The sequence below is a fragment of the Lepus europaeus genome, chromosome 2, assembly GCF_033115175.1.
Source record: "Lepus europaeus isolate LE1 chromosome 2, mLepTim1.pri, whole genome shotgun sequence".
Taxonomy (NCBI): domain Eukaryota; kingdom Metazoa; phylum Chordata; class Mammalia; order Lagomorpha; family Leporidae; genus Lepus; species Lepus europaeus.
Genome location: NC_084828.1, coordinates 69,544,253 through 69,563,418, shown reverse-complemented (window position 1 = coordinate 69,563,418; position 19,166 = coordinate 69,544,253). Strand labels below are relative to the sequence as shown.

The 19,166-nt window shown below is 41.4% G+C and overlaps 1 protein-coding gene across 4 annotated transcripts in view; it reads left to right on the top strand.

Moving 5' to 3' along the window:
• Nucleotides 1-226: 226 nt before the first annotated feature.
• Nucleotides 227-19,166, top strand: part of SPICE1 (spindle and centriole associated protein 1) — a 71,543-nt gene continuing 52,603 nt past the window's right edge. For 3 of the 4 annotated variants that reach the window (XM_062208208.1, XM_062208198.1, XM_062208187.1), the window contains exons 1-3: nucleotides 227-325; nucleotides 10,409-10,507; nucleotides 14,146-14,193. In XM_062208208.1, coding sequence (XP_062064192.1) covers nucleotides 10,409-10,507; nucleotides 14,146-14,193 — 147 coding nt within the window. In that variant the 5' untranslated portion in view covers nucleotides 227-325. The remainder of the gene's footprint in view (nucleotides 326-10,408; nucleotides 10,508-14,145; nucleotides 14,194-19,166) is intronic. The other variant, XM_062208206.1, reaches the window with a different exon arrangement.

The following is a 19,166-nucleotide window of genomic DNA, read 5'->3' as shown; positions in this document are numbered from 1 at the left end:
TTGGAGAGAAATACCTTACTTTTGGAGAATTTTCGAGGCACCAGCTAATACTACATGCCTACCCTCCGAAGATTTGCCCTGAACCCCCAAAGCCGGCCAGAGACACCACCACCGGTACACCAGAGCCCTGGCACGGCTTTGGGGGGCGGGCGCCCGCGCACGGGGCTCGCCGGATGTGCGCAAGGGCGTGGGGCGGGGCTCTGGTAACCCAGCAACAGACCGGAAGCTGTAGGCTGCGTTAACCTGTGGCGCGCTCCGCGGTTCTGGAGAGCGAAGTTTTAGTCGCTGTGGAGGTAGCAGTCCGGAAACGGCGAGGCAGGCCGAGGTGACCGAGCACGACTCCGCTGAGCCCGAGGGCCGCGGCCAGGCACAGGGCGGGGAGAACGGTGGTGGCGTCTCTGATTTTGTTTCCTGGGGATCCAGGAGCCTGGATCGGGAACCCTTACTCCCGAAAGCGCGGCTTCGGCGCTCTGAGTTAAGAGCGTTTGTGTGTCTCAGGGCGCCCCTCAGGGTGTCCCTCAGGGCGCCCCTCAGGGTGTCCCTCAGGGTGTGTTTGGGTCTGGTTCGTTCTCCGAGTGTGCGCAGGCGCACCGCTTTCGGGCGCTTTTACACCGCTCTAGAGGTTGGGGTACTTGATTGTAGCTTTCAAGGGCTTTGCTGTCTAGCAGGACGGAGACAAACCCCCCGGGGTACGGAGAGCCAGGGAGGATCTTTAAATCCGTGGATGTTATCAGGCGGTTTGCCAGAAGGGGCCGCCTGACTGAGTTTGGAGGGGTCTGTTGCAGTTAACTTGGTAGAGAAGGCAGTGGAAGTCTGAAGGCCGTTCCAAGCAGGAAGGAGTGATCGGAATGCCCGGGAAGGCAAGATCTTGGCCTTCGGGATGTGTAGGAGATGTGAGAAGAGTGGAAATGTCAGTCGGGCCTCACGGGGGAGAGGATCTCAAGTTGGATTTCTCTGTACCGTGAGGAGCCATTAAACTTTTGAGGAAGTCTCGAAGGTGGAGTTGCAGACGCGCTCTGTATGCCTGGGTGGGATGGAGATCGTGTTTGGGAAGGGTTCTGGTGTCCCTTTGATCAGTTTTCCACCCTGGTCAGAGTGGGTTTGCTATTTACCTGCTTAAAATCAATCCGTTAGTGGTTTCCTGTGGTCTTTAGGTGGTGTTCAAATAGCCGTGGCTCACCAGGCCCTAACTTGCCCGCTGCCTTTCTTTCTCAAATCTTCTCTAGTCTCTCAGCCTCCCAGATCTTTGTTGGTCAAACTGAACGTCCTAAACTCTTTGTAGTGCCTTTCCCCTGCCCATTTTTTCTCTCCATTTCTTTTATTTGTACTTTGGCTCTCAGCTTAAACATTCTGGGGGAAACAGGGAGAGGAGGCAGATTTTTTTCTTTTCTTTTTAAAGATTTATTTATTTGAAAGGCAGAGGTACACAGAGAGGAGAGATCTTCCATCTGCTCATTTACTCACCGAAAGGCCGAGGCCAGGAGTCAGGAGTTTCTTCCACATCTCCTATGTGGGTGCAGGAACCCAGGCATTTGGGCCATCCTTTGTTGCTTTCCCAGGCACATTAGCAGGGAGCTGGATCAGAAGTGGAGCAGCTGGGACTTGAACTGGCACCCATATGGGATGCCAGAATCTCAGACTTAACCCACTCCACCACAGTGCTGGCCCCACATAATAGATTTCTTTACTATTTTATTTCTGATTCCCAGCCAGATGCTGGTATGTTGTAGCTGCCCCCAAAGCAATTATTGGATGAAAGGAGAAGGCATCTAATGGAAAGCAAGTGGTTATATATAGGGAGCAGCCAACATACTCTGTGAAGAATAGAAGAAAAATCAGTTTCCTATGTATGAAATTACCATTTGGTAGCTTAAAATGTCTACCTATTTATTTTCTGTCTTAGTCTGTTTTCTGCTGTTTTGAGAATACCTGAGACGTAATTAATGGAGAAAAGATGTTTATTTGACTCACATTTCTGGGGGCTGCGAGATCCAAGATCAGTGGCTGCACCCAGTGGGGACCTCATGCTACTTTACAACACGGTAGAGGTTGGGGAAGCAGACGTGTTTGGAAGAGGCCAAATATGAGGGGCAGTCTCACTTTATAACAGCTTACCTTGTTGGAACTACTTCAGTCCCTCGAGAATCAACTCCATCCCCTGAGGAAGGCAGTAAGCCCTCTAAACCTAGTCACCTCTTAAAGGCCCTGCCTCACCACACTGCCACAGTGGCAGTTAGATTACAGAATGAATAGAGGGGACACCCCATGTTTAAGCCACAGCATTATCTCACAATTTCTGTGGGTTATGAATTTGAACGTGGCCTAGCTGAATACAATGAGTTCTCGCAAAGCTGTAATCAAGGTGTTGGCCAGTCTGCATCCTCATCTGGAGGCTCAACTTGGCAATCCACTTCCAGACTCACTCAGGTCTGTGCCAGAATTTATTCCCTTGCAGTGGTTGTGAGACTGAGTGCCACTCCCCAGCCTGCTTCCCTCCAGCTTCTTACCCAGGTCGCCATCAGGTTCTAGAGACTGCCTGCGGTTCCTTGAGTCGCCACTGACCTTTTTCACAGGTGGTCGCTGTGTGGCAGTTGATTACTGTCCACATTCATGCAAAATGCTTGGACACTTGATCATGTGTTTATTTTAATTTCCATATACCTTTCCTTGGAAAAGTTTGTTTTTTTTTTTTTCATTTGAGTACATTATATTTACTATCAGAAGTCACCATTACTCTACAGATAGGTGCGATTATTTGAAATAATAGAGTAACAGGGAGATAAGGACAGAGACAGACAGAGAGAGATATCTTCCATCTGTTGGTTCACCCCCTAGATGGCCTCAACTGCCAGTGCTGGGCCATGTTGAAACCAGGAGAGGAGATCCTCCCTTGTGGTTTTTATTTGCATTTCTCTGATGGCTAGTGCCAGATTGTACTCTTAACCACTGTGCTATATTGTCTCTCAGGACAACAGGTGCTTCATATGTTGTGGGATTAAATGTGAAGCTCTTAGCACACATAAGTGCTTTGTTAATAATGTGTATATATGGTAACATATTTGAGAATCTGTTATATATAGTTCTGCATTCTCTTTTTTATACTTTTATGTGTTTTCTTGTCATTAAGCATCCTTTTAAATATGGTTCATTGTAGAGATTTATTGGCATTTATGGTTACCCTTTGTTTCTATAAATTAGAAATTTCAGTGGTTAAAATACATTAGATTTCTTTCTCTGAATAATTATCATACTTTCTGTATCTTTTTTATTCCATTTTATTTTAGACCGATATGATAATTGCACATATTTATGAGGCACACTGATTATTTGGTGCAAGTATCTAATATATGTTATGGTCAAATTAAGGTAAATAACATTCCCATTTCATTAAACATTTATCATTTCTTAATGTTGAGGACCTTTAAAGATCTCTCTTCTACTTTATAAAATATGTTAAAAATTGTTTAAAAAGTATAGTACATTGTGCTATGCAATTATACCTTTTTAAAAAGATTTATTTATTTATTTATTTGAAAGGCAGAGTTACAGAGGGAGAGAGATCTTCCATCTGCTGGTTCACTCCCATATGGCTGCAAGTACTTGGGGACACCTGCTGCTGCTTTCTTAGATGCATTAGCAGGGAGCTGGATCAGAAGTGGAGCAGCCAAGACTCTAATAACCAGCGCCCATGTGGGAATGCCAGCACCACAGGGGGTGACTACCTGCTACAGAGCCAACCCCTAGGATCATACCTTTTTTATAACGGCTTTTTTCTTGTGCCATCAGGTTTACCCTTTAAAGGATACATTTCAGAGGTTTCTTAGGATATTCACACAGTTGTGCAACTGTTATCACTATCTAATTCCAGGACATTTTCATTATCCCCCAAAAGGAACCCCATACCCTTTTTGTAGTCACACTCTGTTTTCTCCTCCCTCCAGACTCTGGCAGCCACAAATCTGCTTTATGTTTCTGTGAATTTGACTATTTGGGGTTCATATAAATGGTATCATACAATATGTGGCCTTATAGTTTTTCTCTCAGCATAGTATGTTCTGTTGTTCAAGGCTCAGCTATATTCTAGCATATATGAGTACTTTATTATTGCCAACTAATATTCTATTATGTAGATCTACCACATTTGATTTAACAAATTAAGTACTTGGTAGACATTTGGTAAATTTCTACTTTTAGGCTGTTAAAAGTAATATTAAAGCCTTGAAAATTTATTGTGACTTTTTTTTTGTTTGTTTTTTTGGACCAGGCAGAGTGGACAGTGAGAGAGAGAGACAGAGAGAAAGGTCTTCCTTTACCGTTGATTCATCCTCCAATGGCCGCTGTGGCTAGCGCACTGTGGCCGGCGCGCTGTGGTCGGCCCACCGTGCTGATCCGAAGCCAGGAACCAGGTGCTTCTCCTGGTCTCCCATGTGGGTGCAGGGCCCAAGGACTTGGGCCATCTTCCTCTGCACTCCCGGGCCACAGCAGAGAGCTGGACTGGAAGAGAGACAACCGGGACTAGAACCCGATGTGCTGCTGCCGCAAGGTGGAGGATTAGCCTATTGAGCCGCGGCGCTGGCCGCAGCACGTTTTAAAGTCTCTTGGATTTATATGTAGGAGTGGAATTTCTGGATAACTCTTAACATTTTGAGGAACTGCCAAATTGTTTGCCAAAGTACCTACAGCATTTTAAATTACTCTCAGCAGCATATGAGAATTTCAGTTACTCCACATTCTTATTGGTTCTTGTTGTCCATCCTTTTGAGTATAGCCATCTAAGTGGGTATCTTGTGATTTGGATTGGCATTTCCTTAGTGACTAACTATGTAGAGCACCTTTTCATGTGCATATTGGCCATTTCTTAGGAGAAATGTCCATTCCAGACCTCTGCTCATTTTAAAATTGTTTTTTAATTGGTGAATTGTAATAATTTTATATAGTCTAGATTCAAGTCCTTTATCAGATGTATGATTTGCAAATATTTCCTCTCATTTTGTTGATTGTCTTTTTCAGTTTCTTGATTATTCCTTTGAAGTATAAAAATATTTAATTTTGATGAAAGGTGATTTATTAAATTTTTAAATTCAAATTTTTAACTAGTTATTTATTTTTATTTTATTTTTTTAAATTTTATTTTATTTTATTTATTTATTTTTTTCTTTTTGACAGGCAGAGTGGATAGTGAGAGAGAGACAGAGAGCAAGGTCTTCCTTTTTGCCGTTGGTTCACTCTCCAATGGCCGCTGCGGCCGGCGCATTGCGCTGCTCCGAAGCCAGGAGCCAGGTGCTTCTCCTGGTCTCCCATGCAGGTGCAGGGCCCAAGGACTTGGGCCATCCTCCACTGCCTTCCCGGGCCATAGCAGAGAGCTGGCCTGGAAGAGGGGCAACCGGGACTAGAACCCGGTGTGCCGTTGCCGCAAGGCGGAGGATTAGCCTGTTAAGCCACGGCGCTGGCCATTTATTTTTATTTTTAATTAGTTTTTAACAGATTCAATATAGTTCATAGTCTAGTTTATTTTTTCTTTGGTTGCTTGTGCCTTTGATGTCATATCTAGGAAGTCATTGCATAACTCAAGGCTCATGAAGATATTTACTCATATTTTCATCTAAAAGTTTTGTAGTTTTAGCTCTTACATTTAAATCTGTAACTCATTTCAATTTAATTTTTGTATGTAGTGTGAGGTTTGGGCCATCTTCATTGTTTTTCTTATGAATAGCTGTTTGTCCCAGTACCAGTTGTTGAAAAGACCGTTCTTTGCCCATTGAATTGTCTTGGCACCCATGTTGAAAATAAACTGACCATAAATGTAAGGGTTTGTTTTGAATTTTGGATTCCTGGTCTTTTCAATTGGTATTTTTGCTACTTACTATTGGGCAACCTTCATAGTTGATTAGCTCTTTGTTTCTTTTTGTGTCTGTAAAATCAGTAAACACCTCATGGGATTATTATGAAGATTAAGGATGATAATAATAGGGATCTTCAAAATTTTTTTGAAAATTCATATTATAAAGAAAGTATACATGGATTTCAAAAGTCTTTTTCCTTTTTTTTTTTTTTAAGATTTATTTTATTTATTTGAAAGGCAGAGTTAGAAAGGAGAGAGAATCTTCCATCCGCTGGTTCACTCCCCAAATGACTGTAACAATTGGAACTGCATGGATCTGAAGCCAGTATCAAGGAGCTTTCCTGGGTCTCCCAGATGGGTGCCCGGGCCCAAGAGCTTGGGCCATCTTCTACCGCTTTCCCAGGCCATAGTAGGGAGCTGAATAGGAAGCAGAGCAGCAGAGACTTGAACTGATGCCCATATGGGATGTTAGTGCTGCAGGTGGCAGCTTTGCCTGCTATGCCACGGTGCTGGCCCCTCAAAAGTTTTTTCACCAAAAATAAATTTATCTTTTTTTTTCTTTTTACAAACTTATTTATTTATTTGAGAGGCAGAGTTATGGAGAGAGAGAGGGAGAGACAGAGGGAGAGACAGAGATGTCTTCCATCTGCTTGTTCACTCCCCAAATGGCTACAATGGCCTGAGCTGGGCTGGTCCAAAGCCACGAGCCAGGAGCTTCTTCCTGTTTTCCCACTTGAGTGCAGGGACCCAAACACTTGGGCCATCTTCCACTGCATTCCTAGGCATGTTAGCAGAGAACTGGATCAGAAATAGAGCAGCTGGGACTCAAACAGGCACACATATAGGATGCTGGCGCCACAGGTGGAGGCTTAACCTAATATGCCACTGGCCGACATCTAAATTTATCATTTAATTCAACTTTTTCACAAACTTTTTGAAGTCTCCTCATATGTGTAAAAAGTTTAGAATAATACCTTGCTAATATTAATTATTCAGTATGTTAGTATGCCATCATTACTATATTACCACTGTCATCATCATCATCTCCACTTAAATGTTATTCTCTAACATGTATGAGATTTATCTCCTTTTTGGATTGTAAACTCTGAAATTAGATACCACATTTAAAGAGTAAATGTGATTAATTAGGGAGGATAGAAAGCATTGAAGATTGAAGGTAAACTCTTGAAAAACACTTGTATTTAGACCTTTGTATTTAGACTTGTATTTAAACAGTTCAAGCTAAGACACTTTTGCACAGCAAAGGAAACATTCAACGAAGAGACAACAGACAGAATGGTAGAAAATGTTTGCAAATTATACATCCAGTAAAGAATTAGTGTTCAGTATATAAGAAGCTCAAGAAACTTAATAACAAAATAAGCAGTCTTGTTAGGAAATGGACTAAGGATATGAAGAGGCATTTTTCAAAGGATAAAATACAAATGGCCAACAGACACATGAAAAGATGCTCAGGATCACTAGCCATCAGGGAAATGGAAATAAAAAACCACAATGAGATTTCACATCACCCAAGTTAGAATGTTTCTCATCTAAAAATAATAATAATAAAAAAATGCTGGTAAGGATGTGGGGAAAAAGGTCCGCTAGTAGACTGGTGGCAATGTTGCCTGGTGCAATCATTGTGGAAGACAGTATGGAGATCCCTCAGAAGTCTGAAAATAGACCTACCATACGACCAGCCATTCTACTCCTGGGAATTTACCTATAGGAGATGAAGTCATCATATGAGAGCTGTCTATACACCCATGTTTATAGCAGCTTAACTCACAATAGCTAAGATATGGAATCAACCCAGATGTCCATCAACTGATGACTGGATAAAGAAACTGTGGTATATGAACATGACGGAATACTACTCAGCCATAAAAAAGAAATGAAATCCTGTCTTTTGGAACAAAATGACTATAACTGAACACCATTATGCTTAGTAAAATAAACCAGTTCCCAAAAGACAAATATATGTTTCTCCTGATTTTTGGTAACTAGTATACAGAGTACAAAAAAATTAATGTTAGAAATTGACATTTTGAGATTTGATTTTGTTTGTAGCTCTTGTCTACACTCTTGAGAAACAGTGGTTTTTCTTTTTTTTTTTTTTTTTTTTTTTTTTTTTTTTTGACAGGCAGAGTGGATAGTGAGAGAGAGACAGAGAGAAAGGTCTTCCCTTTGCCGTTGGTTCACCCTCCAATGGCCGCCGCGGTAGCGCGCTGCGGCCGGCGCACCGCGCTGATCCGATGGCAGGAGCCAGGTGCTTATCCTGGTCTCCCATGGGGTGCAGGGCCCAAGCACTTGGGCCATCCTCCACTGCACTCCCTGGCCACAGCAGAGAGCTGGCCTGGAAGAGGGGCAACCGGGACAGGATCGGTGCCCCGACCGGGACTAGAACCCGGTGTGCCGGCGCCGCAAGGCGGAGGATTAGCCTAGTGAGCCGCGGCGCCGGCCGAAACAGTGGTTTTTCTAACCACTTGTTGAATTCTTTATTTCGTGGAGGGTTAAGCTTGTACTTGTGAAGTAAATTGAAAGTATATCATTATGGCTGGCATGGTGGCTCACTTGGCTAATCCTCCGCCTGCGGTGCCAGCACTCCGGGTGCTAGTCCCGGTTGCTCCTCTTCCAGTCCAGCTCTCTGCTGTGGCCCGGGAAGGCAGTGGAGGATGGCCCAAGTGCTTGGGTCCTCACACCTGCATGGGAGACTGGGAGGAAGCACCTGGCTTCTGGCTTCGGATTGGCGCAGTGCCAGCCATGGCGGCCATTAGGGGAGTGAACCAACGGAAGGAAGACCTTTCTCTCTGTCTGTCTCTCTCACTGTCTATAACTCTTTCTCTGTCTCTCTCTCACTGTCTAACTCTGCCTGGCAAAAATAAATAAATAAAAAATAAAAAAGAAAGTATGTCATTGTAAAAATTAAAAGAAAAATAAGAAGGAGGGTGGGTAGGATGGGAAGTATTATGCTCTTAAAACTGAATATATAGGCCGGTGCCGCAGCTCAATAGGCTAATCCACCTGTGGCGCTGGCACACTGGGTTCTAGTCCCGGTTGGGGCGCCGGATTCTGTCCCGGTTGCCCCTCTTCCAGGCCTGCTCTCTGCTATGGCCTGGGAGTGCAGTGGAGGATGGCCCAAGTGCTTGGGCCCTGCACCCGCATGGGAGACCAGGAGAAGCACCTGGCTCCTGCCTTCGGATCAGCGCGGTGCGCAGCGGCCGTTGGAGGATGAACCAATGGCAAAAAGACCTTTCTCTCTCTCTCTCTCAGTGTCCACTCTGCCTGTCAAAAAAAACCAAAAACCAACAACTGAAAATATATATATTTATATGAGAAATAAATGAAATTTCTTCCCTTTATATAAGTAAAAATTAAAAAAAAGGAAAAAATGTACTTAAGGAAAATGTTAGTCTTTTTTTAAAATTTATTTATTTGAGGAGCAGAGTTACAGAGAGAGCAGTAGAGACAGACAAAGAGAGGGGGAGAGAGAAAGAATCTTCCATCTACTGGTTCACTCCTCCAAATGACCTCAATGGCCAGGACTAAACCAGGCCAAACCCAGGAGCCAGGAGCTTCATCCAGGTTTCCCACATGGGTACAGGGGCTCAAGTAATTAGTCTTTCTTCTGCAATTTTTCTGGTACATTAGTAGGGAACTGGATTGCAAGTGGAGAATCCAGAACTCAAACTAGTACCCATATGGGATGTAGGGTGTTATATGCAGTGGCTTTACCCATTATCACCACAACGCTGGCCCCTAGAGTCATTAAGCTAATTTGGAGTAAGGGAGTCAGCTAAAAAGTTCCGTAATTATTTAGATAGGTTAAGAGGTCTTGGAGCAGGAGTCATGTATTTGTGTTGCTTTGTAAAATTTACTCGCTCTCCCATATACACATTGTAAAATGTTGGTGTTCAGGGATTGTGGGTCTTTCACTAATTTTGTATATTTGGTCCAGAGGCCTTAGCATTTCTGTCTCAAATATGCTAAGCTAATGCTGGCAATATTCACATTTGTAGTTTAAAATCAATAATCAGTTTCATATGAAAGATATATTAGAAGTGGCATCCTACCTCATTTGTTCTCTAATCTTTGTTGTAAGGTAGGCACAAATGTACTTGGTAGTGATTTTGAGTGTTAGAATGTATAAAAAAGAACTCCAGCTCTCTTTTACCCTTCCCTTCTTTGACCTTGTTTTCATATTTTTAGCATTTAACTGGCAGCTTTTCTAATTGTAAAATTGTATAACTGATGATAAAGCATATGACTGCTGTCTTAGTTCTTAGCTTGAGACCATACTTCCTGCATTCCTAGAGCTCTTTCTTAAGCAAATATATTTAAGTTGTTGTCTCAGAACCTTTTTTACTGTAATTATTAATACCAACTTTCTATTAATTGTAAAATGAGAGAACTAAGTATTTTGATAGCTTGTTCCTTTCATCCTGCTTAACTCTTCTGACTTGGAAGACTTTGTTTTTCTTAGATGTCTTTTTCCCCCCTTTAATGATGCTTAATTATTACTTTTTCTTATGTTTAAAAATTTTAATATTATTTTACTCCTAGATGTCGTTTGTCAGAGTGAATCGTTACAGTCCCCGGGGAGGTGGAAGAAAAGTACTAAAGGTAAAGAAGAAGAAACCTTCAGTGAAGCAAGAATGGGATGTAAGTTTATTTGGGACAAGAAACAACACAACATCACTCTAGGGGCATAGACAAGATGCCATGGCAGTAGTCACTCGGGACATTGTTCTGAAGGGGACTCAGTATTTGATAGGTAAAGTGGGCTTCTGAGTATATTATATCTAGATCTTGGAGAAAAGAACAGAGTTGGAGAGTTTTGTGGAACTGATCTGTTCAGGCTGTATCTTCTGGCTCCTTTGAAGAGTTAGAATCTTAAGGTGATGGGGAACTTGTGTTTAAAAGATTTCTCACCTCTACTTTGAGAACTCTGCTTAAGGCAGTTCTAGCTAACTTTTGTCACTGAATTCTGGATTTTCTTGGTACCTTCTTTTAGATTTGCCCATAGCAACCAGTGATACCATAATCATGTGAGTGGCATTTTTGACTGAAAAAGTGGTAGATCTTGATCTCTTATCCCTTGAATTGTTTTTTGCTCACCTACAAAGGCTGGTCAGTTTCTTTCTTTTCTTTTCTTTTCCTTTTTTTTTTTTTTTTTAAGATTTATTTATTTATCTGAAAGATGGGATTACAGACAGAGACAGAGACAGGTATCTTCCATCCACTGGTTTACTTCCTAAATGGCTACAAGGGCCACTGTTGGGCCAGGCTAAAGCTAGGAGGCTGGAATTTCATCCAGGTCCCCAAGTGGATAGCAGGGGCCCAAGCACATTAGCAGGGAGCTCAGTGAGAAATGGAGCAGCTGCGACTTGAACCAGGATTCGTATAGGATGCTGGCTTTGCAGGTGGCAGCTTAACTTGCTGCACCACAACACAGGCCCCTGGTCAGTTTCAGCATACAAGGATTCTTTTAAGATGTAAAACAATCTCGCTGGCGCCGCGGCTCACTAGGCTAATCCTCCGCCTTGCGGCGCCGGCACACTGGGTTCTAGTCCTGGTCGGGGCACCAGATTCTGTCCCGGTTGCCCCTCTTCCAGGCCAGCTCTCTGCTGTGGCCAGGGAGTGCAGTGGAGGATGGCCCAAGTGCTTGGGTCCTGCACCCCATGGGAGACCAGGAGAAGCACCTGGCTCCTGCCATCGGATCAGCGCTGTGCGCTGGCCGCAGCGCGCCAACCGCGGCGGCCATTGGAGGGTGAACCAACTGCAAAAGGAAGACACTTCTCTCTGTCTCTCTCTCTCACTGTCCACTCTGCCTGTCAAAAAAAAAAAAAGATGTAAAACAATCTCAAGTTTTCGGAATATGTGATCTCTGGCTCCTAATCTCAATATCAGCATGGTGTTACCAAGGGGGTTATGTCTTTTGCTGGCTGGTTCTTTAGTTTGGACTGTGAATCTTTAGGTGCCTTTGCTTTCTGTTGTGGAGAGTAACTAGCCAGGGATAGTTTGGATCTCAGGAATTCCTTTGACTTGCTTATTTATAGCCCAACATCTTATCCAGATACCTGGCAAACTGACAGCCTTTGGAAGTGTGAGGATTTTCTGTGTTTAGATTATGTTGTTGCTAACTGATTTGCTATTAAATATTATAAGGATATCACTCTTAAGGTAATGAAACTGATTAAGAGGGGAAAATAAGTATGTCCTCTTCAGAGAGGTTTCTTTGAGTTCAGTATTTATTCCAGTATGCTTTTGTTGCACAAAACTTAATTGATACTCATCATTTGAAATTGCATTAAAAACCTTTGTCATTTACTTTTTATTATTGCTAGCAATGAAAAAATCTTTGTTTTTTAAAAATATTTATTCTGAGTTTACTGTGTATCCTGCTTCCCATGTTGGATCATTCTCTCCCCCCCTTTTTTTTTTTTTATTCTATCAGTCAGTATTAGCAGACACTAGTCTTGTTTATGTGATCCCTTTGACTCTTAGACGTATCAGTATGATCAGTTGTGAACTGAAATTGATCACTTTGACTAGTGAGATGGCATTGGTACATGCCACCTTGATGGGATTGTATTGGAATCCCCTGGCACGTTTCTAATTCTACCATTTGGGGCAAGTCAGCTTGAGCATGTCCTAAGTTGTACATCTCCTCCCTCTCTTATTCCCACTCTTATATTTAACAGAGATCATTTTTCAGTTAAATTTAAACACCTAGGATTAATTGTGTGTTAATTACAGAGTTCAACCAATAGTATTAAGTAGGACAAAAAAAATACTAAAAGGGATAAAGTAATAAGTTGTTCATCAACAGTCAGGACAAGGGCTGATCAAGTCACTGTTTCTCATGGTGTTTGTTCTTATGCAAATTGTAGCACAATTTGATAGGGGCTCTTTTCAAATTGATGTCTTATCTTTCTTAGTTCACCCATGTTATAACACATTAGTACACTAGTACGAGTTTATTTTGTTGCAAAAATATTTTGAATTCCATGCATAAGCTTTTTCATAATACCCATTTTCCATGAACCTTTTGAAGACCCTTTGTGTTTGTGGGGCAGTGGCTTATCCCTTTCTGTGATCTCCTGCGTGAGTACATGGTGAGAGAAAGGCGTTTAGTTTCATTCTTCTGCATCTGGATATCTGATTTTCCTAACACCACTTATTAAAGACTGGCCTTTTTTCCAATGCATGTTCTGAGACCTTTGTAAAAGACCAGTTGTCTGTAGGTGTTTTGGTTTACTTCTAGGATATCTATTCTGTTCTATTGGTCTGTAGAGCTGTTGGTATGCCAATACCGTACTATTTCAGTTACTGTAGATTTGAAATATATTTTAAAGTCAGGTAGTGTCATGTCTCCTGCTTTGTTTTTTGGGCTGTTTGGGGGTCTTTTTATGGTTCCATCCAAATTTTAGTAAATATATTTTAAAGTCAGGTAGTGTCATGTCTCCTGCTTTGTTTTTTGGGCTGTTTGGGGTCTTTTTATGGTTCCATCCAAATTTTAGTAATGCATTTTTCTAGTTCAGTGAAAAATGATATTGGGATTTTGATAGGATTCGCATTGAATCTGTAAATCACTTTGGATAATATGTACATTTGAAAATACTGATTCCTCCAATTCACAAGCATGGGATGCCTTTTCCTTTCTTCAACCTACCTTGATTTCTTTCATTAGTGATTTGTAATTTTCATTGTAAATTCTTTCAGGGCTTTGGTTAGATTTATTCTCAGATATTGTGTTTGTGTGTGTGTGTGTGTATGTGGTTTGTAGCTATTGGAAATGGTATTGTGTTAACTTTCTTTATTTTGGTTTCACTTGATTCATTATTGCTTTATAACAAGACTACTGATTTATGTACATTGACTTTATATGTTACAACCTGGTATGGTATGGTATGGTATAGTATAGTATTGTATAGTGATCACACTTTCTGTTAGGAATCTTGAGATTGGGCTTATGGAACCCAGGATTCCAAAGAGTACAGTCTGAAACCTACAACTTTCACTAAACTGATTTAATTTGAATATATACCACCTTCTTTCATTCATTGCTTAATGCTTGGTGAATTGAATGCTCATTTTATATAAGACTCCTAAAATTAGTCTGTTGTGTTCTATAAAACCTAAAAATAATCTTGTTAATATTTATAGTAAGAATACTGGTTCCTGGAAAGACAGAATTTTGACCTTAGGATTTTGAATCCATTTGCAGTCGTGACAACCCAATAAATACTCATATTTTACAAGAAACTTTTTTAAAAGCCTTTTTTTTCCTTTTTCAGAATACTGTGAATGATCTAACAGTTCATCGGGCAACTCCTGAAGATCTGGTAAGTTAAATATCAAAAATAAACTCATTTATTCACTGTTTTATTTGATATTTGATTTCTAGGCTTCAGAATAGAAACCATAGTCACTTCCTTGGAAGGTGGTTACTTATGATTAGTCTTGCCTGTGTCTGTTTAAAATCAAAAAGCTCATCTTTTGGACTTAGGTATATCAATTAGTATATATTAGAATTCCATTAAATAGGTTCTGATTACGGTTCAAATCTGTCCAGTTGAATATTTCCCTGTAGATATCTATTGGTCTTTACCTATCTATAGATACCAACATTATTAGTTATTACTTCCATATATAAACTTATCATTCTAGTCCAGGGGTGGGGAACCTTTTATTCTGACAAGGGCCCTTTGGATATTTATAATATTTGTGGTCCATACAAAATTACTAATTTAAAAAGTTAGCCTGCTGTAGATTTATTGAATTTAGAGTCCCGCCTGCAGTTGCAGTGTTACCGGAGAATGGCAGGGTCCTTGTCTTCGTGCAAGAAAGAATTCAGGCATGAGACAGAGAGTAGTGGAAAGTGAAATAGCAAGGTTTATTAGGGTACAGACATCCGTAGGAACAGATGGGCACCTCTGCAGACAGAACCTGAGAGAGAGTGCTCAGTCGCTTAGACTGGGGGATAGGAGAGCAGGGTTACATGGATGAGTGGAGAGAGTGCACCTGCCCATCCCAGGCGGGCGGCTCAGCATAGAGGCAGAGGACTGAGCTTACAGTCTGGTCGAGGCCGGGGAGTTTTTAAGGGGATGGGTCTTGTCTTCCCACATCTTCTCCTCCTGAAACAAAAGACTTTTTGGATGTAAGTACAAAAAATTCCTCTCTGAGTTTTCCCCCTGAAGTTATCAGACAGGGGGAAGCCTGGCTGGCGCTGCCCTGGTTAGAGGAAGGATGGCAGGACCCCCTGGAGGATCAGGATCCAGAGCAGATCCTGGGCTGCACCTGAAAGATTATCAGGCAGAAGGGGCGGGGACCCCCACCTGGCAGGTTATCGGGTAGAAGGGGCAGGGCAGGATGTAAATACTGGGCTGCCCCTGGAAGGTTATCAGGATGACTTTGAGATGCATATGCTGGACCTAGATGTCAACTCTTCAGGCCTTTGTTACACACACATAAGCTCATATCTGACTTCCTACCTAACAGCAGGGCCAGGCCAAATGATTTCATGGGCCTTCTATGACCCAGGGACTTGATGTTCCCCGCCCCAGTCTAGTCAGTGTAGTAATTTATCTCTTGACATGCAATGAGTATTTCTATTTTTGGACCCTAATTTATATTACTTTGCTTATTTGTAACAGCTTCCCTGCCTTCCTTTTCTACCTGTCGAAATTTTATTTTGCTTCTTTGTCCTGGTTCGAGTCCATTTTTTTTTTCCTTTTAATATTTTTGCTATAGAGGTATTTTTGTTGTTGTTGTTGTTGTTGTTGCTTTGGTTTGGTTTGCTTGTGTTTTGAGAGGCAGAGAGAAAGAGAATGTATTCCTGTCTGCTGGTTTATTCCCCAAATGCAAATGTCTGCTATGGCCCTTGACTGGCTCTGAATCTGGGAGCTATTACCTCAATCCAGGTTTCTCACATGGGTGGCAGAAATGTAATGGCTTGAGTCATCACCATCACCTCCCAGAGTCTGCATTAGCAGGAAGTTGGGATGGATAACAGAACAAGGTATTGAACCATGTCACATCCCACATGGGATGCAGGCATATTAACCTGTGCCTTAATCACTGGGCCAAAGCCTGCCCCTCTACTGTGTTTTAAAAAAAACAGCTTTATTGATACATAATTCACATACCATAAAATTTACTCTTTTAAAAGTATTCAGTTTAATGGTTTTTGGTATATTTGCAACCACTGTAACTAGTTTTAGAATGTTTTCATCACACCAAAAAGAAATCCTATACTCGTTAATAGTCACTCCCTATGCCCACCTTCCCCCAGTTTGTGGCAGTGACTAATCTACATTATGTCTTCATGGATTTGCCTATCCTGTACTTTTCTTTTCTTTTTTAATATTTAATTTATTTACTTGAAAGAGTTACAGAGAGGCAGAGGCAGAGAGAGAGAGAGAGAGAAAGAGAAAGAGAGAGAGAAATCTTCCATCTGTTGGTTTACTCTCCAAATGGCTGCAATGGCTGGAGTGGAACTGAACTGAAGCCAGGAGCCAGGAGCTTCTTCTAGATCTCCCACATGGGTGTAGAGGTCCAAGGATTTGCGCCATCCTCCACTACTTTCCCAGGCCATAGCAGAGAGCTGGCTCGGAAGTGGAGCAGCCAGGACTCGGATTGGTGCCCATATGGGATGCTGGCACTGCAGGTAGTGGCTTTGTCCACTACGCCACAGCACCAGCCCTATCTTGTACTTTGCTTATAAATGGAATACACTGGCCTTTGTCTTCTAGCTTCTTTCTTGTAGCATAATGTTTTCAAGGCGCATTGTTACAGTGTGTATCAGTACTTTATTTCTTAGTATTGCTAAATATCCCATTGTATGAGATACCATATTTATTTATCCATTCATCAACTGGTGCACATTTGGGTTTCTACTTTTTAACTGTTATGAATAATGCTATTGTAGACATTCATGTATAATTTTTTTCTGAACATATGGTGTCAATTCTTTTGTGTATATCTGTAGGAGTAGAATTGCTGGGTCATATGATACTCCCATAATTAACTTTCTGAACAGCTGCCAAACTGTTTGCCAAAGTGGCTGCTCCATTTCCATTCCACCAGCACGTGTGAAGCTTCCAATTTCTCCACATTGTTGTTCAATCTTTTCTGTTGTAGTTCTCCTTGTGAGAGTATGAAGTGCTAATTTGCTATTTTGATTTGCATTCTCTTAATCAGAAATGATGTTGAACATCTTCATCATGGCCATTGTGGTCTTCTTTGGGAGTAATGTCTATTCCAATTCTTTAGTAAGTTTTAAATTGGATTATTTATGTTACCATATTTTTTGAATTATAATTTTTTTAATTATAAAGTCTATATGGATACACGTTACTTATCAGATATGTGATTTATAAACATTTTCTTCTATTCCTTAGGTTGTCTTTTCACTTTCTTGATGGTGTTTTTTAATCATCAGAGATTTAAATTTTGATGAAGTCCTACTTATCTTTCCTTTTGTCACTCATATTTTTAAGAGTCATATTTGAGAAATCATTACCTGGTCCAAAGGCCACAAAGATTTGCTGTTATCTTTTGTTCCAAGAGTTTTATAGTTTTAACTCATATTTAGGTCTATAAATAATTTTACATTAATTTTTGTGTGGTGTAAGGTAGAGGTCCAACTTCATTATTTTGCAAATGGATATCCAATTGTCCAAATGACATTTGTGAAAAAGATTATTCATTCCTGCATTGAATTATCTTTGTGCTATTGGTGAAAAAAATTCATATCCATAAATATAAGGGTTTATTCTGCTCTATCAATCCTATCCCATTGATCAATATGTCTATGTTTATATTAGTACCACACTGTCTTGAATACTGTAACTTTGTAGTAGATTTGAAGTCCTATTTTTTGAAACTTTTTTTTAAAGATTTATTTATTTATTTGAAAGAGTTACACAGAGAGAGGAGAGGCAGAGAGAGAGAGAGAGGTCTTCCATCCACTGGTTCGCTCCCTAGTTGGCCGCAATGGCCGTAGCTGCGGCTATCTGAAGCCAGGAGCCAGGAGCTTCCTCCAGGTCTTCTACTGCTTTCCCAGGCTATAGCAGAGAGCTGGATCAGAAGTGGAGCAGCCCATTTGGGATGCCAGCACTGCAGGAGGGGGCTTAACCCACTACACCACAGCTCCTCTGGCCTGTGTTTTTTGAAACTTACCAACAGTTAATAATTCCTCTCAACTGTTGCATTTAATATGACATTGAATATATGCCATTTAATACATCATTTGTCTTTATATAGGTATGCCCAGGCTCCCTGGTCAGATTGCTAATGATTTCTTATATATTGTAATGGAGCTAGGAGTCTTAACACAGTAGGTGCTCTTTAAATATTCATTGAGGGGACCAGCGGGTAAAGCCACCCTCTGCAGTGCCAGTATCTCATATGGACACTGGTTCAAGTCCTGGCTGCTCCACTTCCAATCCAGCTCTCTGCTATGGCTTAGGAAAGCAGTGGAGGATGGCCCAAGTCCTTGAGCCCCTGCACCCACATGGGAGACCCTGAAGAAGCTCCTGGCTCCTGGCTTGGGATCGGCCTGGCTTATGATCAGCGTAGCTCTGTCCATTGTGGCCAACTGGAGAATGAACCAGCGGGTGAAAGACCCCTTTCTCTCTGCCTCTCTTTCTGTTTCTGTATAATTCTTTCAAATAAATAAAGCTTTTTAAAAAATATTCATTGAGGACAGAAACGATGCCCAACTGACAACTATTTTATGAAAAAGTTTCAAGTTCAAATGAAAGTAGAGACAAAAATATAAAGTACTGTAGTGTTCTCCAGATATAATAGTTTTTAAAATTTTGCCCTTGCTGTTTGACTTATTGTACCCCTTTCTTCCTTCACTGAAGCTTTTTTTTTTTTTAAGATTTATTTGAGTGGCGCAGTTAGAGAGAGAGAGAGACAAAAAGAAAGGCCTTCCACCTGCTGGTTCACTCCCCAAATGGCCGCAAAGCTGATCTGAAGCCAGGAGCCAGAAGTTTCTTCTGGCTTGGGCCATTTTCCACTGCTTTCCCAGGTTATCAACAGGGAGCTGGATCGAAAGTGGAGCAGCTGGGACTTGATCTGGCACCCATATGGGATGCTGGTGCTGCAGGCAGAGGCTTCACCTACTATGCCACAGCACCAGCCTCTCAAATGAAGCATTTTAAAGCAAACCTCAGAGAACACATTATTTTGTGCCAACTGTAGACTCTTCTTTTTAAAAAAACAAAACCACAGTTGTATTAATAGGTGTAAACAATAATTGCTTGGTAATAGTCTGTATTTATATTTTTCCAATTGTTGTAAAAAAAGT